This window comes from Schistocerca nitens, chromosome 8, assembly GCF_023898315.1.
Source record: "Schistocerca nitens isolate TAMUIC-IGC-003100 chromosome 8, iqSchNite1.1, whole genome shotgun sequence".
NCBI classification, from domain to species: Eukaryota; Metazoa; Arthropoda; class Insecta; order Orthoptera; family Acrididae; genus Schistocerca; species Schistocerca nitens.
In genome coordinates, this window is record NC_064621.1 from 611862667 (window position 1) to 611885777 (window position 23111).

The 23111-nt window shown below is 45.5% G+C and overlaps 1 protein-coding gene across 1 annotated transcript in view; it reads right to left on the reverse strand.

Moving 5' to 3' along the window:
* Nucleotides 1–23111, reverse strand: part of LOC126198551 (hemocyte protein-glutamine gamma-glutamyltransferase-like) — a 394601-nt gene that overhangs the window by 237943 nt on the left and 133547 nt on the right. Inside the window, exon 7 of the mRNA XM_049934974.1 lies at nt 16594–16854. Within this exon, the coding sequence (XP_049790931.1) occupies nt 16594–16854 (261 nt within the window). The remainder of the gene's footprint in view (nt 1–16593; nt 16855–23111) is intronic.

The following is a 23111-nucleotide window of genomic DNA, read 5'->3' on the forward strand; positions in this document are numbered from 1 at the left end:
CCGCGCTGGTCTAGCGGTTCTGGCGCTGCAGTCCGGAACCGCGGGACTGCTGCGGTCGCAGGTTCGAATCCTGCCTCGGGAATGGGTGTGTGTGATGTCCTTAGGTTAGTTAGGTTTAAGTAGTTCTAAGTTCTAGGGGACTGATGACCTCAGATGTTGAGTCCCATAGTGCTCAGAGCCATTTGAACCAGTAACCTGAAAAAACAGTTTGTTGCGGTTGTCACTGTTCATGTTCACTTTTAAAAAAACATCGGTATTTGGTTCATTTGCAGACTAATAACTACACCTAGTACGAGTCTTACATTTTTAGATTCGTTAGTAACTCCAAACATGTGTCGCAAGAGCAAGCCACTAACGCTTATTTTGCCCTTGGCAGCATATCAGTTGTTGAAGTGTGTACCCGTGGACGCAGAATGGTTAGTCTATACTAACAGGCGTAGCAAGGTGCCGTTACGACCTTGCAGACAACATCCAGTAGTAAATTACGTGACCTGTTCGCGGTAAGACTTAGATGCAGACAAAAAACAACTATTACATTGAATTGAGTACCTATTAAGGTACCAATGATCACAATATCTGCACTTACACGCCCAACACCCTGTGTCGCACCCTGTTTAGGTACCTCCAAGTCACTTACAAATTTATTCCTGAATACTTCCTGCTATACTGTATGTGCACAGCACGTTGCCGGTAGTTTTAATTGTCAGATCTCGTGTCTCAGTCACAGGTCATCGTTTAGACTGGCGTAAAATATAGCCTATTCCTTGCCGTAGCGTCACTAGTTTCCATGTAAAGTTGACTAAACAGTGTGCCAATCAAATTGCCGCAGCATCAGAATAAAAAGACTCATATTTAATCAATTTTACTCCATTTTTGCTTGTCATACCTGCAGAAGTTGCCTAACAGAGATCTGACATTCTTTCACAGAAAATCCCTTAGGTTTATTTAAAAAAAAAACAGAGTTTTAGTCTGTGTCTCGGAGATTATAAAAATGCGCTGGTCTTCATTGATGCTCCGCTGGTCGTTATTCGTGTCGATGAAAACAGATGTAAAATCTCTGCCTCGAATATAAAGTTATTTAAGATCAAATAGTCAGGAAGCGCACCTGATTCCAGTAGCAGATGTTACGACCGTCGAGTGTGGGTACCTTTTGAAGCTACTTAGTGAAAAGTGACCAAAAAGAGACTTACAGGGTGATTGGAAAGTTTTTTCCTCAAGCGTTTTAGAATATTTGTATTACACACAATTCTTTTTTCTACAAAAGCACATCACTCCATTTGAATGAATGATTTTGACAGCCATCTGTTCACTTTTATGTATTTCATTGGCTTCCCTGATTACGAAGATATTCTTCAACTCGTCTGTCAAAGCTCTCAGAGAGCGCTGCACTCTCTTCAGGGCTGACTCCTGAACACGTGCAATAAGCTGGTCTCTGTTCGGTCGACGAGGCTGTTTGAAGACTGCTTCCTGTAGTCCGGCCCATTAGCGCCGTATAGGGCTTAGGTCTGGACTGTTTCCGGCCCAGCCATCCCAAACAACAGGCAACGCTCTCTTCAGAACACCGGTGTTCGGCTGTGTGAGCTGTTGCAACATCTTGCAAAAGAACACCACTGTCTGGATTTTGAAAAAGACCGTTCTGGACTGCTTGAGTATAGAGAGGAACTATCTTTTCCCTACAATAATCACCATTGAAGATCCATACGTAGTTTAGTTTTTCCATACCCATCAATGTCGTCACCGACTTTATCTTCAATCCTTGCTTTGGCCTATAGACTGGGGAAATTATTTCTGGTTTATTTGTACGGATTCTGGCATTTTGTTTGTTGAGATTTAGCTAAAGCTCTATTGAAGACTCGTCTGTAAACAGAATGCGCATCCGCTTCCTCTTTCCTTCAGGGATGGCATTGCAGAAACTGTCAGACATTATTCTTTCACAAAATTCCTGACGACCAACAATAATTTTTTTTCTGGCAGCATGTGTTTTGTTGTTGCACGTAAGTTTGTTTTCCCGAGGACTGTTTACTATTTACATCTTTTACAACTATTCTACCGATGGTGTTCTGTCTCTGTTGCTAGTCTTCTGCGAAATTCAGATGTTTGGCGATTGCCCGAGTTGTTCAAATGTTCAAACGTGTGTGAAATTTTGTGGGACTTAACTGCTAAGGTCATCAGTCCCTAAGCTTATACACTACTTAACCTGAATTATCCTAAGGACAAACACACACACCCACGCCCGAGGGAGGACTCGAACCTCCGCCGGGACCATTTACCGAGTTTCCCAAAGCCAATTTTATCGTTTACCGGCATGTATTATTCTATTTTCAATGTTTGCTGTGAGTTTTGTTGGTCGTCCAACTCCGTTGCCGTCACTTACACTACGATAGCCTTTATTAACTCAGAGCATAGCGGTTTTTGGATCAATATCCATTTTGATGCTGCACATACCACTAGCATGGAGATCTTGAAATTAGGAACGAACATGTTTACGTTTGGGTCCCATTTTTAACGAACTCCTCAAAAATGACTAGAAACACTAGTAAACATAGAGCAATATACAAACATAAAAATTAATTTAAATAAGGAATGAGCAAATCCAGTAGCGTGAGGAAAATTTTGACTTTAACGTAGGTGTCTTACTTTAACTTCACAATTAAAATTTAGAAATTACATTAATTATTTTTCTGTTCTTTCATTAGGCGAAAACAAAAGGATCGTAAACAAATAATTGAGTCGCGAATTTTCTTTAACTTACGACGTACAGGTGTGTTGAATTTACGAAAATGATCTACTTAGAAGAAATGCACCACCATAATAACACTCGCCAGCAGCAGGCAAATAACTGTGGGAATGTGTTCGCTACGATTCATCAAGTGAAACAGACTGGCGTGAAGTTCGTTTGGAATAGGGGCAGTCGCTGGCGGATGCTGTTTTGCCCTTGCGCTTCGCTTCGCATCAGAATTGCTCGCGATTCGAGCGCTACGTTACGTTAATGAGCAGATCGTTGGTGGAGAACACGGCGAATGGATAGACAGAACGGCAAGGCCAGACGGCAGACGGCCTAATGATGCCATTACGATCTCTCATGTGCGGTTAAGTGCCACCAAAGCGAACCAAAGCACCGCGAGTTATGCATGACACCCCTCAATGAGCTTCCGTCGCTTGTTGATTGTACATACGGTCCATTTATCAGGAGCAGAATGGGTTGTAATAGGCTCGAAAATACACTCGAGTTTATGAAAATACGAAACTCATCAAGGATATGTGTGGCTGAAATGAACGGCTTTTCACGCAGCTGAGGGCTTAACATAACATATTTCCAAGAGGGGATATAATACTATCTTGTTACAATCGATGATAATTCGATAGATTCAGCAGACTTTCCATAATGAATGTTCACTGTCAGTTCAGATGGAATGAAATGAGCACTGAGCAAAGTGTAATCAGCGTTTCATGCCCTTAGAGTCCTGTCACGAGTGCATAACAAGTGCCTCGTAGTTACGAAGAAAGAATGAATCTACATCTACGTCTACATTTATACTCCGCAAGCCACCCAACGGTGTGTGGCGGAGCTCACTTTACATGCCACTGTCATTACCTCTCTTTCCTGTTCCAGTCGCGTATGGTTCGCGGGAAGAACGACTGCCGGAAAGCCTCCGTGCGCGCTCGAATCTCTCTAATTTTACATTCGTGATCTCCTCGGCAGGTATAAGTAGGGGGAAGCAATATATTCGATACCTCATCCAGAAACGCACCCTCTCGAAACCTGGACAGCAAGCTACACCGCGATGCAGAGCGCCTCTCTTGCAGAGTCTGCCACTTGAGTTTGCTAAACATCTCCGTAACGCTATTACGCTTACCAAATAATCCTGTGACGAAACGCGCCGCTCTTCTTTGGATCTTCTCTGTCAACCCGACCTGGTACGGATCCCACACTGTGAGCAATATTCAAGTATAGGTCGAACGAGTGTTTTGTAAGCCACCTCCTTTGTTGATGGACTACATTTTCTAAGGACTCTCCCAATTAATCTCAACCTGGCACCCGCCTCACCAACAGTTAATTTTATATGATCATTCCACTTCAAATCGTCCCGTACGCATACTCCCAGGTATTTTACAGAAGTAACTGCTACAAGTGTTTGTTCCGCTATCATATAATCATACAATAAAGGATCCTTCTTTTTATGTATTCGCAATACATTACCATTGTCTATAGAGGATTTAGAGTCTATAGACGATTGAGAGTCTTGTTAACAACGGATTAGGTAAGGAAATCGATCGTGCTCTATCAGAGGACCAACCCCGCACCTCCCTAAAGGGCAGTTTGCGGGCCCTATACGATCAATGCTAAATAAGCCAAGTTTATGTAGTTTTATCTCTGGAACCGATGAAGATAACTATAAAAAATTTTAGAGGTAATTTGTCCGTTGTTTATGTCTACAGAAGCAGAAATAAGAGATAAGATACAAAAGAACCCGATTTATAATATTTTTTTAAAATTATGTCAGTTTTTATTGTGATATACTTGTACACGTAAGCCCCTAGGTACATACCTATTCAAGACACTGCCATGATTGGGCTTCAGTAGGTACAGAACATTGTAATAAAACAGGTCACAAATTATCGAGTAGCTATCACAAGCAGTTTTTGATGTATAGGTACATAAAATACAAAAGAAGTCTTTTTCAGAAAATCGCGCTTTAAATTTACAATGATAAAAGCTCACTCATATTTTTAAATTAGGGCTTAAAAGCACCCAGCAGCTTGATCAGCGTCATCTTGTTATCCGCCCTCCTTCTCTAAAGCATCTTCCGCGTCGTTGACCTTGCTTCTTTGGTGGCGAACTCGGCTGCACCCTGGGCCTCGACACGTCTCGACTTGGTCTAATAATTTCGACTTCCTTATAGTACGACAGCCTAGTGTCATGTTAAGATGGGCCAGAACTCTTATTATTCCCATTTGTCTATCGCTAAGGGGAGGTATACTATTTGGCCCGAAAAAAGCATGTTCTTTGAGAATTTTTTCTCGGGCTGCTTTGTAGATATCAATGTCAAATTTGGTCCAATTGTTTACTGATATTTTCTCTACAAACTGGAAGTTTTTCGACGGGAAATGTCGAAGAGCAAAGGCGAAAGTGCCGTCGGAACGAAACAAAATTTCGATGTAGACCTCCACGCGCGGCATATCACAGGTCAGCCGGTTCGTCTGAAATCAAAATTGAGTTGACGTTAGCGAAGTATATAAGATTCTTTAGGAGTTGTAGCTCGCTTAAGTTATTTGGACCATTGGAAACAAAATGGCGGCCGTTTAAAAAAATAGGGTTTCTTTCATCGAATTTCCTACTTCGTCGGCCAAGTAAAAATATTTATAGTTGATGGATCGGAATAAAAGTGGTACAACTCCTAGACAATTTAGTTAGCTTCGTCGGAAACAGAATCATGCCAATCGGTTCAGTAGATTTGAAGTCACCATTCCGCTCGATAAAAAAAAAAGTCATTTCGAGAAAAACGCGTTTGAAATTTTGACTACATATAAATGCAATATTATGCAACGTATGTCCAATCTGATATTCCGGTTCCATAAACTAGTCCTTCCACTTCCTCGTAGCGGGCGTTCTGCTCGATCTGGGCCATCCTGCGCTGCTCCAGAGCCGCTCGTACGGCCGGTGACAAGCGGTTTCCGGCCGCTTGAATCCGGTGGTCGTCCGAATGCTTAGCGAATTGCGTCGAATAGAGTCCCAGGGTGACGTCCATCGTTGTCATGGTCTTCAGAATTGCTGAATACCCTTCGTTGAAGCTGCTCATTGCCAGGAAAGTCGCAATCTCCATAGTCTTCGCACCAGAATGCAAATGCTTGGGGGCTAACTTCCAAACACACGCGTTCAAACCTTCATTTGAATTTTATGTGTTTCCTCCCAAGCACCGGTACAATAACTCGTCCTCCGAAAGAAAAAAACTGGTGCGTGAAAAAGGCCGATTTCAGGCAGGTGCATTTTTTTGTTCAACCGCGAATAACAAACATTTCCGTTCCGTATTCGGAAAAACTGTTTCATGGTGGATTCTAAACACTTTTATGGATCCAAAAATGCAGTTTAAAAATATCGATTTTTTAACCGAAATATAGCAAACCTCCCCTTAAATGTTAATACAGCGTCACTAACTCTTCATTTCACAGTATTTAACCCTACGATCACATTTTTGGTCAGTCTCATCCAGACGGTATTACTGAAAGGCTCATTGGGAGTCTGAATCCGCCCATGTAGACAGTTTCGGAGGAGGTCCGAGTGAGGTAGGTTCCTATAAATTGGCTTGATCGGTTCTATAACCGCCTCAGGTATAGAGTTCTTCTGCTCAAAATGCATTCACGAAACTTCAGCCTTCCGGTATTGACACCATGATTCAAGTGCAGATGGGCAAAATGAATGTATCGGTTTTCTTTTAGTTCAGAGTTTGTGGAGCCTGCTTTCTTCATATTTTCTAAATCACTTCCGTTATTCCTCATGGCCATTCTATACTACAGCAGAAGCTGAACAATTATTGTGTCAGTCAGTCGATCACTCAGTGACTTCCCATCTGACAATGTAGTGGTGCGAAGAATTTGTTTTAATTTTCTGAGGCGTGTGGCCATCCACTTCTGTGCGTGTCCATTACACTCCAGTTTCTTTATCTTCACATTCTCGTATGAATTTGCTTCAACTACACACTTTAAGACTTTGGAAGCGATCTAAAGGGACACATATCCGAAATGAGGTAGTTTCGGAGATGCGCATGTAATATTACGTTGGTACAAAAGTTCGTAGGGCATTTGTTTTGCATGTTGTTGTTTCGGTTGTTATAGATTCATTTACTGATTGTCATTTTTTATTTGTAGCTCGCTGTTGCTATTTGAGTTTACTTATTGTCATTTTTCTTTTGGAGACAGCGAGTGGAGCTGTGGACGCTAGGAAATTGAGTGCAAATTGGAACATTTTCGACTTATTCTTCTGTTTCCATTCAGAAGAGGGGTGAGAGAAGCTGTTGCAGCTAGAAACATTTCTGCTGTGTATGGGGGTAACGCCATCGGACAGAGCACGGTAAGAAAACGATCTCCTTACAAGAAGGAGCATTTTGATATTAGTGACTCTCCACGTTCAGGAAACCCTATGGGGTTTAATGAAGATCGCTTAAAAGCATTAATCAAGAATGATCCGCATCACGGTACTCGAGAACTGGAAAATGTAATGAACTGTGAGCATACCACCACTGCAGGTGATAGGGAATGTTCGAAAATCGGGTATACACTCCTGGAAATTGAAATAAGAACACCGTGAATTCATTGTCCCAGGAAGGGGAAACTTTATTGACACATTCCTGGGGTCAGATACATCACATGATCACACTGACAGAACCACAGGCACATAGACACAGGCAACAGAGCATCCACAATGTCGGCACTAGTACAGTGTATATCCACCTTTCGCAGCAATGCAGGCTGCTATTCTCCCATGGAGACGATCGTAGAGATGCTGGATGTAGTCCTGTGGAACGGCTTGCCATGCCATTTCCACCTGGCGCCTCAGTTGGACCAGCGTTCGTGCTGGACGTGCAGACCGCGTGAGACGACGCTTCATCCAGTCCCAAACATGCTCAATGGGGGACAGATCCGGAGATCTTGCTGGCCAGGGTAGTTGACTTACACCTTCTAGAGCACGTTGGGTGGCACGGGATACATGCGGACGTGCATTGTCCTGTTGGAACAGCAAGTTCCCTTGCCGGTCTAGGAATGGTAGAACGATGGGTTCGATGACGGTTTGGATGTACCGTGCACTATTCAGTGTCCCCTCGACGATCACCAGTGGTGTACGGCCAGTGTAGGAGATCGCTCCCCACACCATGATGCCGGGTGTTGGCCCTGTGTGCCTCAGTCGTATGCAGTCCTGATTGTGGCGCTCACCTGCACGGCGCCAAACACGCATGCGACCATCATTGGCACCAAGGCAGAAGCGACTCTCATCGCTGAAGACGACACGTCTCCATTCGTCCCTCCATTCACGCCTGTCGCGACACCACTGGATTCCCGGGTTCGATTCCCGGCGGGGTCAGGGATTTTCTCTGCCTCGTGATGGCTGGGTGTTGTGTGCTGTCCTTAGGTTAGTTAGGTTTAAGTAGTTCTAAGTTCTAGGGGACTTATGACCACAGCAGTTGAGTCCCATAGTGCTCAGAGCCATTTGAACCATTTTGACACCACTGGAGGCGGGCTGCACGATGTTGGGGCGTGAGCGGAAGACGGCCTAACGGTGTGCGGGACCGTAGCCCAGCTTCATGGAGACGGTTGCGAATGGTCCTCGCCGATACCCCAGGAGCAACAGTGTCCCTAATTTGCTGGGAAGTGGCGGTGCGGTCCCCTACGGCACTGCGTAGGATCCTACGGTCTTGGCGTGCATCCGTGCGTCGCTGCGGTCCGGTCCCAGGTCGACGGGCACGTGCACCTTCCGCCGACCACTGGCGACAAAATCGATGTACTGTGAAGACCTCACGCCCCACGTGTTGAGCAATTCGGCGGTACGTCCACCCGGCCTCCCGCATGCCCACTATACGCCCTCGCTCAAAGTCCGTCAACTGCACATACGGTTCACGTCCACGCTGTCGCGGCATGCTACCAGTGTTAAAGACTGCGATGGAGCTCCGTATGCCATGGCAAACTGGCTGACACTGACGGCGGCGGTGCACAAATGCTGCGCAGCTAGCGCCATTCGACGGCCAACACCGCGGTTCCTGGTGTGTCCGCTGTGCCGTGCGTGTGATCATTGCTTGTACAGCCCTCTCGCAGTGTCCGGAGCAAGTATGGTGGGTCTGACACACCGGTGTCAATGTGTTCTTTTTTCCATTTCCAGGAGTGTATGTCTACCACTTGCCCTAAGTCAAAACCACAAGAGAACAGCGGGTGGCCATATGTGCGTTTGTGCTTGTTTGTCATCAACTGGCTCGTGAACAACACGGACCATTCCTGTCCTGCAACGTTACTGGTGTCTTCATGCTAACATTAGAAAAATAAAGGAATGGTTGAGCCCAAACAACTCGTCAACTCCCCGTAAGAAGACTGCGCGCATCCACAAATGATAATATTATGCATCTAATGGAACAGCGAAAGTTTGGTGTACTACGAATTACTTCCCCGAGGTGTAACCAGAATGACTGACATTTATTATCAACAACTGAGACGTCTTGCAGACGCAAACCAAGAACAACGCCCAGAAAGGCTCCTTGAAGTGAAGCTACTCCACGACAATAGCTGCCCGCATGTGCTACACTGACAAAAAGCACTATACCGGAGTTGGGTTGGAAGTCATTCCGGAGCCACCTTATACACCTGTTCTTGCACCCTCACACTTTCACCTTTTCCACAGTCTGTCGAATAGACTTCAAGGAACTTTCTTTCCGGATGCAAATTCGCTCCGAACATGGCTCGACGAGTTCTTCGGCTCAAAACCACGTGATTTCTACAGTCGAGGAATGGTCAGCGTTCGGAGACAGTTGTAAACAGTGAAGGAGTGTATATTATTTACGACTAAAGTCTCTGTTATGTGTACCTGTTGTACTTATAAAAGTTACAGAAAAAACGGCACGAACTGATGCACCAACCCAATATAATAAAAATAAAAATTAAATGCCTTTAAAGGTCACACAAAGATAAGCTATACACCATTTTTATAGTAAGACTGAAGGATATTGGAAGACCTGTCTTGCAAAATGTCAAAAATTTTGATTTTCTGGCTGCAAACTCCCTTAAGCGATTTAGGGAAAGCACGGGAATCATAAATCTGGATGGCCAGGCAAGGGTTTGAACACTCATCCCCCTGGATGACGGTCCAGTGTGGCCAACCCCAGTGTCATATCGCTCATCCTTCACCTGTGTACACTCAGTCATCAGCTGTAGTACAGTTTTTGAGGGAGCAACTCCATCAAACAGGGCCACAATACAGAAACTACAGGCGGAGGTCATGAGAATAATTACGTAAACGCGTGTTTCGACGTCCTGTAAGAATCTGTTGAAAGAGTTGGAGATTGTATTTACACCAAACGTATTAAGAAAAGCACGTAAACCTGTCAAGGAAATCTATTATGTAAACCTATTCAGAAGAGTTCAGAGAAAATTGAAAAAAAAAATAGTTTTTGATTTGGTAGCAGGGAAACTGCAGAATAAATTTCCTTAGGAAACTAACATGGACACCGAACTTTGGAAATTTTCACAAATAAGTATGATTACCAGAGGTGGCAGAAGCGAGAGAATGACTAGGACCTACCCAGGACTGATGCTCGATTTAGATTTGTAATGTGACACTTAAGCGGTTATCTTCTGAGATACACGCGCGTTGTTGAGAATGTCGCAGAAATTGGCGTACATTTCGTGGGATTACTTGTGTTGGCATCAATGTGTTACTAACAGTAACACTTGTTGTTTGTCTCTACGTGATTGGGTGCACACATGAGCTGTTCTATTAAACACGGCAAAATAAAATGTATGCATTGATAGCGATGAAATTAATAAAGATCCATGAAGCTGATGTCAGTGAAAATCGGTCAGATACCGACAAACTACAATGGCAGGCCATGGCAGCAGACATGAGGTTTCGCTCTTTCGAATGGAAAGTGGAACTTCAATGGGATTGACAACTTTCAGGACGTCAGATGGCTCCGAAAGCGCCATAAAAAAAAAGTTCAAATATGTGTGAAATCTTATGGGACTTAACTGCTAAGGTCATCAGTCCCTAAGCTTACACACTACATAACCTAAATTATCCTAAGGACAAACACACACACCCATGCGCGAGGGAGGACTCGATCTTTAGTCGGCCGCGGTGGTCTAGCGGTTCTAGGCGCTCAGTCCGGAACCGCGCGACTGCTACGGTCGCAGGTTCGAATCCTGCCTCGGGCATGGATGTGTCTGATGTCCTTAGGTTAGTTAGGTTTAAGTAGTTCTAAGTTCTAGGGGACTGATGACCACAGATGTTAAGTCCCATAGTGCTCAGAGCCATTTGAAGCATTTGAACCTCGATCCTCCGCCGGAACCAGCCAGCGCCATCAAGTGTCATAACAATACCGCTTCTTGTTCGTCGGCGTGCAGACGCACCTTTGCTACGGAAGCGCTGACGCATGTAACGTAGTCGCTTTGTTTCCTGGCATAGATTCCTGACCCTGTTTGTTGCTCATGAGACCATTCAAAACCTCTGGAAATTCGTCAGTATCGTTTTGATGCACTCTGTATGCAGGATGTTTCTAAGTCTTTGCGCCAAACAAACGTCTAGACAGAATTTTCACTGCCGTGGAACGACGTCACTGAACTAGCAGTCTGCTACCTAGCTGTGCCGCATCTGGATTGTTTGTATCTACCACAGTAAATTGACGGATTGATTTTCAGCAAGAAAAACGTAAGAGAGAGTGTTTCTAAGCGGGGAAAGATATTTTAGAAGCAAATCGGGAACTTTAATTTTCTCAGCCTAGCCCCCCCCTCCCCCCCCCCCCTTTTCGTACGAAGTAGATGACGGGTTGCACGCAACGCAAGAGCGCCGACGCACTGCAACATCTGTGGGGCCTAACTGATACAAAAGAACGCCTAGCGCAGATACAAATAATTTGGTGCATATCCATCGCTTCAGGGAGGAGGGGGGCAGGGGGGCAGCGGCGACCGTAATTCACTCCAAAAGCAGCACTATTCCGATATAAGTCATTTTAGAAGCATCGTTTGTTATGTTCAAAAATTATATGTGTAAAGATATGGGACAAAATGTGTATATGTCGAGCTTGGAGCATTCAGATAGCATAAGAAGGTAACTCAGGTAAGAGTCTATCTTCGGCTATTGTTTGAGATGTTGTACCCTACGTGTGTGAGATTAACTAGCAACCGAGACCCTGGGTAAACCGACTGCCGTTCACTCCCAAATATGCCTGTGGACTACCATACATGTGTAGTTCTGTAACGAGAATATGCTCAGAAGAGCGATGCGCATAAACGCTCGGTGATCACTTAACACACTCGTTGAGAACTCTAGCCTGCAGATGAGACTTGATAAATATTGGGGGCAGTCGTTTGAAGTGCCGGAATTTGTTAGAATTTGAGGCCTCTTCTGGGCCTCTCTGGCCACCTTGGGAGCTTTGACACCTGACGTGGTATGTAAACAACCCAACCTCTCGTATGAAGTTAATGGATGGATAATGGCAACAGCAATATGTGAGACGGGTAACATCTAATCGTTCTTGGCAGTGACTCACCAAATCCAAGGAAAGAATCATCAGCAACAAGAGTACTGGAACATCAATACAAGGAAACAGGCTGTGGACCTGGGAAAAGAGGGAAGCTTGGGTGCCAACGCCCCGGCGACAATGACGTCATTACAGACGAAGCATTAGTTCAGGCTCTAGAAGGATGGTGAAGTAGAGCTTTATCATGTCTGTCAAAGGACACACCCAATGTTTACCTTTAGCAATTTCGAGAAACCACGGAAAATCCTAAATATGGACGGTCCCTGTTCGCCGGAGTACACGTTCATTGTCATCAAATTGTGTCACATTACTCAGCGAGAAACTGCGGTACACTGTGCTCTACTGTTGGTACGTCTGACCAAAATCGATATTGGATTCAAACTTATTGAATGGATACCTGTAAAACAGCACCTGCCCATGGTTTCGCGTGAACACAGATTGGCCGTTTTATTACCGTCAGTTGGAATCTAAAGCTGCTCCTTTATGGTGGTTCTGAACCGTTAGAAGATAGATTTTTCTTGGGATGGTTTCTGAGGCGGTTAGGTGAAGCTAGAGATAGGGATGTCCATGCTCAAAAACCGACAGATTGCTGTAACTCCTACGAACAATGATGTTTCGTTTGTTACAAGCTATGTAGCTTTGAGCTGCATCTCACAAGGAAACCTCCCCATCGCACCCCCCTCAGGTTTAGTTATAAGTTGGCACAGTGGATAGGCCTTGATAAACTGAACACAGATCAATCGAGAAAACAGGAAGAAATTGTGTGGAACTATGAAAAAAATTAGTAAAATATACAAACTGAGTAGTCCATGCTAAGATAGGCAACGTGGAAGTCAAGGAGCGCCGTGGTCCAGTGGTTAGCGTGAGTAGCTGCGGACCGAGAGGTCCTTGGTTCAAGTATTCCGTCGACTTATAATTTTACTTTCTTTATTTTCGCAAAGTTATGATCTGTCCGTTCGTTCATTGACGTCTCTGTTCACTGTAATAAGTTTAGTGTCTGTGTTTTGCGACCGCACCGCAAAACCGTTGCGATTAGTAGACGAAAGGACGAGCCTCTCCAATGGGAACAGAAAACATTTGATCGCAAGGTCATAGGTGAACCGATTCCTCCACAGGAAAATACGTCTGATATATTCTATACGACACTGGTGACGGCATGTGCGTCACATGACAGGAATATGTTTTCGACCCACCTAACTTGTACACTTGGCGAATGGGTAAAAAGATTTTTCTACCTTGCCCGATTTAGGTTTTCTTGTGGATGTGATAATCACTCCCAAAAAAGCGATGAAAACATAAGAGTCTGACACAAACTGAAAATAAAAAATTAAAATTTTCACTTGGTGGAAGACTTGAACCGAGGACCTCTCGTTCCGCAGCTGCTCACGCTAACCACGGGACCACGGAGCTACTAAACTCTAATTGGCCTTGATGTTGCTTATCTATCGATTGGATTACTCAGTTTGTATATTTTGCTTATTTTTTCATAGTTCCACACAACTTCTTCCTGTTTTCTCGATTGATCTGTGTTCAGTTTTTCAAGGCCTTTACACTGTGCCAACTTACAACTAAATCTGAGGGGGGTGCGATGGGGAGGTCCTTGTCAGAAACTATGAAGGCCTATTGAAAATAAATTTAAAAAGCAGTTAAAAAATGGAGTGAACAGTAGTCGTGATGTTCTCAGTCCTCCATTGCATGAAGACTACTCTTACCGCTCGACTACTGATCGAACTGGTGTTTTAGTCGACGAAGCTTCCTGGCATATTCAAACTGTGTACCCGACCGAGGCTCCAATCCACGACCTTTCCCGTTTGCGGTCAAGTGCTATACCGACTGAGCTACCCAACCACGATTCACGACCCCTCCTCGCAGCTTTACTTCAGCCAGTACCTCATCTCCACAGAAATACTCCTCCGAAATCTGCAGGACTAGCACTACTAGAAGAAAAGAGATTGACGACACATAGCGTTACTACAGCCTGGGAAATGTTTACAGAATGAATTTTTCACTCTGCAACGAAGTGTGCGCTGACACAATTCAGGAAACATGCCTAGGCTGTGACCAAGCCCTGTCCGCAGTATAGTCTCCCGCAGAAGTTACAGTCCTGCAAGTTTTGCAGGAGATTTTCTGCGATGTTTCGAAGGTAAGAGATGAGGCGCTGGTGGAAGCAAATCTGTGGGGACGGGTCGTGAGTCGTGCTTGGGTAACTCAGACGGAAGAGCAATTTCCCGCGAAAGGCAAATGTCCCGAATTCGAGCCTCGGTCCGGCAGACAGTTTTAATCCGCCCGGACATTTAATATCAGGGTACACTACGCTGCAGAGTGAAAATTTTATTCTGGATTTTAGTTGATGTTAGCAGTTAAGTTGGAGCCACACTTGATTGTGAAATGATACTCGTGTAATTTACGAGTGTCGATAGTCACCACGTGAGATTGATGATCAGCTCTTGAGCACTTCGAAACCGGCTGTGATTAGTAAAAAAGATTAAATACAGCTACGTGAAGTGAATATCATAAAAAAACAGAATAAAAGATTTATTATTCTCGGGGAGAAGTGAATATCGTCTGACATTCTCAAGTTATACCAGCAAGGTGGTAGGTCTAAGATGGAAGATAATTGTCTAAACAACTGGAACCGGCAACTTAGACAACAATTAACGATAGTTAGAAATGTTGTTGTTGTGGTCTTCAGTCCTGAGACTGGTTGGAAGCAGCTCTCCATGCTACTCTATCCTGTGCAAGCTTCTTCATCTCCCAGTACTTACTGCAACCTACATCCTTCTGAATCTGCTTAGTGTATTCATCTCTTGGTCTCCCTCTACGATTTTTAGCCTCCACGCTACCCTCCAATGCTAAATTGGTGATCCCTTGATGTCTCAGAACATGTCCTACCAACCGGTCCCTTCTTCTTGTCAAGTTGTGCCCCAAACTCCCCTTCTCCCCAATTCTATTCAATTACCTCCTCATAAGTTATGTGATCTACCCGTCTAATCTTCAGCATTCTTCTGTAGCACCACATTTCGAAAGCTTCTATTCTCTTCTTGTCCAAACTATTTATCGTCCATGTTTCACTTCCATACATGGCTACACTCCATCAAATACTTTCAGGAACGACTTCCTGACAGTTAAATCTATATTCGATGTTAACAAATTTCTCTTCTACAGAAACGCTTCCCTTTCCATTGCCAGTCTACATTTTATATCCATCATCAGTTATTTTGCTCCCCAAATAGCAAAACTCCTTTACTACTTTAAGCGTCTCATTTCCTAATCTAATTCCCGCTGCATCACCCAATATAATTCGACTACATTCCATTCTCTTCATTATGCCTTTGTTGATGTTCATCTTATATCCCCCCCTTCAACACACCGTCCATTGTGTTCAACTGCTCTTCCAAGTCCTTTGCTGTCTATGACAGAATTACAATGTCATCGGCGAACCTCAAAGTTTTTACTTCTTCTCCATGGATTTTAATACCTACTCCGAACTTTTCTTTTGTTTCCTTTACTGCTTGCTCAATATACAAATTGAATAAATCCGGGAGAGGGTACAACACTGTCTCACTCCCTTCCCAACCACTGCTTCGCTTTCATGCCCCTCGACTCTTATAACTGCCATCTGGTTTCTGTACAAATTGTAAATAGCCTTTCGCTCCCTGTATGTTACCCCTGCCACCTTCAGAATTTGAAAGAGAGTATTCCAGCCAACATTGTCAAAAGCTTTCTCTAAGTCTAGAAATGCTAGAAACGTAGGTTTGCCTTTCCTTAATCTTTCTTCTAAGATAAGTCGTAGGGTCAGTATTGCCTCACGTGTTCCAACGTTTCTACGGAATCCAAACTGATCATCCCCGAGGTTGGCTTCTACCAGTTTTTCCTTCGTCCGTAAAGGATTCGCGTTAGTATTTTGCAGCTGTGACTTATTAAACTGATAGTTCGGTAATTTTCACATCTGTCAACACCTGCTTTCTTTGGGATTGGAATTATTATATTCTTCTTGAAGTCTGAGGGTATTTCTCCTGTCTCATACATCTTGCTCACCAGATGGTAGAGTTTTGTCACGACTAGCTCTCCCAAGGCCATCAGTAGTTCTAATGGAATGTTGTCTACTCCCGGGGCCTTGTTGCGACTCAGGTCTTTCAGTGCTCTGTCGAACCCTTCAAGCAGTGTCGTATCTCCCATTTCATCCTCATCTACATCCAGTTACAAATAACATTTCTATTATTTATTACACATTTCACTGAGTAAGAGCTATTACTAAAAAAATCCTGTTACAGCTGATTAGTAACACACTTGATGGTACTTAAAATGTGTGAACGAGCTTTAACCAAGTACTCAAGTACTCTTGGGGGGTACTCACCAGTGCTGAGTTCCTGCGGGGTGGGGTCGATCGCCTGCCAGCCGCCGTAGCCCTTGGGCAGGTCCGGACGAGCCATCCACACGTCGGTCCACACGTGATAGTTCCACACCGAGTCCATGTCGAAGTTGGGGTTGTTGGGGTCTTCGTCCATCTCGTTGTTCTCCGCGTCGTAGTAGCGGTCGATGGTCAGCGACTCGTTGGCGTCGTGCGCGGACACCAGGTTGGACACGACCCGCGCCGGCATGCCCAGGGCGCGGCACACTGCGGAGGACCAACGGGACACTATCAGCGCGTGACGCGGCAGCGGGCGTCGCACGTCCTCCGCACGTTCGAAGCAGGTACCAGGTGATCAAAAAGTCGGTATAAATTTGAAAACTTAGTAAACAACGGAAAAATGTAGATAGAGAGGTAAAAATTGACACACATGTTTGGGATGAGATGGGGTTTTATTAGAACAAAAAAAAAAGAGAGTTCACAAAATGTCCGACAGATGGCGCTGGACAGCAAAACGTCAGTGACTGCCCATGACAATCGTGTATAAAAGGAGCTATAATGAGAGAGAGAATCAGATGCCACAGCAGTCGCAGCATGTTGACGTTACCTGTAAAGGCGCTTTTAGTGAAGCTGTGTTATCAGAATGGGGAATGTGCTAATTCAACGTTACGATCCTATCGCCTTAGGTAGGGGATTCGAACGGGTAAAGGTCCGTTGACAAATGCAGATGTGGCGAGAATGATTTCGAAGTTCGAAGCCACGGGTTGTTTAGACGATAGGCACCGTAGTGGCCGACCGAGCACAAAGCGTAATGCTGCTGAGACAGTTCAGGAAGAAATGGAGACCGTAGCGGGTTCGTCTACGCACGGGGAAGTCAGCGCTCGTGCAGTCGCACGTCGCACCCGCATTCCATGCACTAGTGTTTAGTTGGCACTGAGGAGTACCCTCCGATGCTATCCGTACAATATCCATCGGCATCATGAACTGTTACCTGGCGATTTAGAGAAGCGGAGGGCATTTGCGGTGTGGGCGGTTCAAAAGATGGTGGAAGATGACAATTGGTTGAGTAACGTGTTGTGGACCGACGAAGCTCATTTCACGCTCCGAGGGTCTGTCAACGCCCACAACTGCAGAATTTGGGCTACCGAAAATCCTAGAACTGTCGCGGAAACTCCATTGCACGACGAGAAAGTCACGGTATGGGTTGGATTTACCACATCTACCGTTATCGGGTCTTTTTTCTTCCAGGAAATGCGCGATTCTGGTTTTGTAACTGCTACCGTGACGGATGAGAGGTACGCCGATATGTTACAGAATCGCATCATCCCCAGCCTGGCTGATAAACACCTGCTGGAACGTACGATATTTATGCAGGATGGCGCTCCACCCCATACTGCTAGACGCGTGAAAGATCTCTTGCTCGCGTCGTTTGGTGATGATCGTGTGCTCAGCCGCCACTTTCGTCATGCTTGGCCTCCCAGATCCCCAGACCAAAGTCCGTGCGATTATTGGCTTTGGGGTTACCTGAAGTCACAAGTGTATCGTGATCGACCGCCATCTCTTGTGTTGCTGAAAGACAACATCCGATGCCAATGCCTCACCATAGCTCCGGACATGCTTCACAGTGTTGTTCACAACATTATTCCTCGACTACTGCTATTGTTGAGGAATGATGGTCGACATATTGAGCATTTCCTGTAAAGAACATCATCTTTGGTTTGTCATACTTTGTTATGCTAATTATTGCTATTCTGATCAGATGAAGCGCCATCTGTCGGACATTTTTTGAACTTTTGTATTTTTTTTTGTTCTAATAAAACCCCATGTCATTCCAAGCATGTGTGTCAATTTGTACCACTCTATCTACATTATTACGTGATTTTTTCAGTTTTCAAATTTGTACTGACTTTTTGATCACCCGGTAGATTACGTGGTGAATCAGAAGGGCAAGGGTGGTTGTATAAGGAAGGTAGCAAGAAGTCTGATACAAATATCCCGTGCAAAATGAGCTCCATGTCTAGATAGAAGAGACGATCAATGATTTCGAACGCCGCCGGTAGGCTTTGACGGATACACAATCGGAGATTGACGTGTGAAGTGTAATAAGTTTTTGTGTATAAAATGAAGTACCAAGCAGCCATTCGTCGCCAAATAATGGCAGTTTATAGAGCGAGTGTAATATCACGAAAGCAGGTATCGATTTCGTGCCAGGAAACTGATAAGGCAAGGCTCCGGACCATTACCAGTTGACGTACGGTCTATGACGCCAACAATTTGGACGTGTGATTAATACTGCTTCTTAACTTTGGCTACACTGAACTCTAGCCAACAGGGGTGGCCGAGCGGTTCTAGGCGCTACAGTCTGGAACCGGGCGACCGCAACGGTCGCAGGTTCGAATCCTGCCTCGGACATGGATGTGTGTGATGTCCTTAGGTTAGCTAGGTTTAAGTAGATCTAAGTTCTAGGGGACTGATGACCTCCGCAGTTAAGTCCCATAGTGCTCAGAGCCTTTTGAACCATTTTTTGATCCTAACTCTAAATCCTCTCACCCATTGTGGGCCTCGACCATCAGTGATCGGTGTACTGTGAGTTGTTCTTGACGAAGATGATGGGGGTAAACATCGAAAGCTCGAGGTTTTACCCTGAACTCACGCGACAAAAAGCCCGAGAATGTTTTATACAACATTACCGTCGCGAAGAACTCCGTTTTCATCAGTCAGTGGTGTTTAAGTCCAACAACTGACCTACTTGTTACTACGCACGGTTACGTTGGCTGTGGGCAGCCTAATTTAATTTGGTTTAAGTACTTTTTAATATCGCCCTTCCGCCAGAACTAATTCGTTCATGTAGTAACTGTTGTTATTATTAGAACTGCGCTTGTGCCAAGAGTTATTCTGTTGCCTGGGCGTTGATCCGGAAATCATTTGTTCTTGCTGTAATTCGGCCTTCAGCCAAAGTATTGTTTCTTAGTTGGGCATTCAGCCCGAGATCACATTCACCAGAAAGGTCCTTGCATTTACTTGCAGGATATAAAATTCGTATTTTTTTACGTTTTGAGAATCGTTCTTGCCAGTTGGTCATGGAAGTAGCACAGAAGGTGAAAAGTGGTTGCATTCTGTGACACTCAAGATGAACGAAGCATTAATGTCAAGGAGCCCTCCCATCAAGAAAATGTCAGAATATCGGTATCCGAGCTGAAAATTATGGCCACAGTCTTTTGAGACATGCAGGTTGACTGATCCTACGAAATACTCGAAAATCGGAACCTGACCTGGAGAATCGAAAGTAACGGCTTCGGTATAAACATAAAGAAAACATAGTAACTAAACGGAGAACTCAGACTAGCGGTATCGTCATCACGAAAAACCAGCTAGACCGCGAAACTATAAAGTTTAAATGCGTCGGCTCTTTTACTACACTCCTGGAAATGGAAAAAAGAACACATTGACACCGGTGTGTCAGACCCACCATACTTGCTCCGGACACTGCGAGAGGGCTGTACAAGCAATGATCACACGCACGGCACAGGGGACACACCAGGAACCGCGGTGTTGGCCGTCGAATGGCGCTAGCTGCGCAGCATTTGTGCACCGCCGCCGTCAGTGTCAGCCAGTTTGCCGTGGCATACGGAGCTCCATCGCAGTCTTTAACACTGGTAGCATGCCGCGACAGCGTGGACGTGAACCGTATGTGCAGTTGACGGACTTTGAGCGAGGGCGTATAGTGGGCATGCGGGAGGCCGGGTGGACGTACCGCCGAATTGCTCAACACGTGGGGCGTGAGGTCTCCACAGTACATCGATGTTGTCGCCAGTGGTCGGCGGAAGGTGCACGTGCCCGTCGACCTGGGACCGGACCGCAGCGACGCACGGATGCACGCCAAGACCGTAGGAACCTACGCAGTGCCGTAGGGGACCGCACCGCCACTTCCCAGCAAATTAGGGACACTGTTGCTCCTGGGGTATCGGCGAGGACCATTCGCAACCGTCTCCATGAAGCTGGGCTACGGTCCCGCACACCGTTAGGCCGTCTTCCGCTCCCGCCCCAACATCGTGCAGCCCGCCTCCAGTGGTGTCGCGACAGGCGTGAATGGAGGGACGAATGGAGACGTGTCGTCTTCAGCGATGAGAGTCGCTTCTGCCTTGGTGCCAATGATGGTCGTATGCGTGTTTGGCGCCGTGCAGGTGAGCGCCACAATCAGGACTGCATACGACCGAGGCACACAGGGCCAACACCCGGCATCATGGTGTGGGGAGCGATCTCCTACACTGGCCGTACACCACTGGTGATCGTCGAGGGGACACTGAATAGTGCACGGTGCATCCAAACCGTCATCGAACCCATCGTTCTACCATTCCTAGACCGGCAAGGGAACTTGCTGTTCCAACAGGACAATGCACGTCCGCATGTATCCCGTGCCACCCAACGTGCTCTAGAAGGTGTAAGTCAACTACCCTGGCGAGCAAGATCTCCGGATCTGTCCCCCATTGAGCATGTTTGGGACTGGATGAAGCGTCGTCTCACGCGGTCTGCACGTCCAGCACGAACGCTGGTCCAACTGAGGCGCCAGGTGGAAATGGCATGGCAAGCCGTTCCACAGGACTACATCCAGCATCTCTACGATCGTCTCCATGGGAGAATAGCAGCCTGCATTGCTGCGAAAGGTGGATATACACTGTACTAGTGCCGACATTGTGCATGCTCTGTTGCCTGTGTCTATGTGCCTGTGGTTCTGTCAGTGTGATCATGTGATGTGTCAATAAAGTTTCCCCTTCCTGGGACAATGAATTCACGGTGTTCTTATTTCAATTTCCAGGAATGTAGTTCAGATGACGAGGTGATCGTACATTCGCGAGCAGGAACTAATGCTGTCGGTGTCAAGAAAGAACCCAACTGAACCTTTGTTGTCTCGTGATTCTCCCAGAGCTTCTAAAAGACTCAGAATGTTCATTAGCGCAAAAACATATGAAGAAATGCTGCATGGGGTAGGGAAGATAATTCTGTACGTTAGTGATTCATGGGTGCCACAAGGCTTTACCAGATGAGAGACGAACGTGTAAGTGTTGAGGCGTCGTTTCCTGTAGCTGTGTAGTCAGCGTGCCTGAGTGCGATGCGGAGGAGCCGGGTACGATTCCCGGTTCTGCCACGCAGTTATCCCTGGCGGGAGAACTGGAACCGGGTGCACTCTTCCACTTTATGCCACCTGGGGAGCTACTTGGCCACGTGGTAGCGGCACCACGTCTGCTACGCCAGCACTAGCCAATGTATATACACTGAAGAATTATTCTCCAAAGTATTAATGCGCGAACTCCAAAAAGTAACGATTGTGTGAGCGTTTGAAGGCGAGCGTTCACGGCACGCCTCGGCGTTAGAAAGTTTCCCGCCCACGCTCCCTTTATTGCGTCTGTGAGATCTTTAGGGCTCATTCTAATGGTGCAAATGTTTACCAATGTCTCGAACACATAGTAGACTTTCACTTTTCTCATGTGCGCCCCCTGGTAGACGGTCAGTCATCTGTTCCGTGGCTGAGTTAGCGTCAGTCGGGGTCATTCCGAGATGAGTGGTTTTACTGTTCGGCGTAAAGTGAAAACCAAATTTGTTTGATATTTTTCACATGTAATGCACGTGGCAAATGCCCTTCAAATCAAAATCGGCGATTAAAGCGCCGATTCTATGAAGATAGAGACGCCAGTGGCGAAGCGTTTAGCGACGAAAAGGACTTTGAGGACGAAAATGAGGGCTTATCAGGTAAAAATAGCAGAGGCCGGACATGTTCTAGACGGGGCGATAGTTATTATGTACCAGGCATCGATGATATCCCGTAAGGTTCAACCTTTGACCTTTTTTTATACGATACATACGTGCCAAACTTTAAAGAGGTCTTTCTCAAAACCATAGTTTTCGGCATGGTTGCCGTCACCCAGGCTACAATTTTCTTCCGATTTTAATTAATTTTGGCCCCCCTTGAAACAAATTGAATTCTTCTCATTTCACCGTAACCGATTTTTTTTATGTTGTTAGTATTTTTTCGGCCAAAAAGGAGGGCTCCAAAAATGGCTATTTTCTTCAAATATGTATAATTTCGCTTTTTTTTTTTTGCAGATTCTTTTTCGGTGAACTAAAATTACGAGTACATCTGTAAAGATGAGGGTGATATGTTAAATTCATGTTTCGAATAACCACAACCGGAGTTACAGCGGCAATCGTCGATCTAGCTCCTTTCAGAGCTGCCTCGGGAAAATCACAGTTACACAGTGAAGATATAAATATATACTAAGATGGTATCTGTTCTTTCGGACATGTGACCATGCAGCTCGTTATAATGAAATTAAAATGAAATGAATAGCCTTAGCTGCTTACAGGCGTTGACATACGTCAACGGCAACAGATGGTAATGTGTGTTCCGACCGGGACGCGAACCAGGGATCTCCTGCTTACGTTCAGACGCTCTATCCATCTGAGCCACCGAGGACACAGAGAATACCGCGACTGCGGGGATTTATCTCTGGCACGCCTCCCGCGAA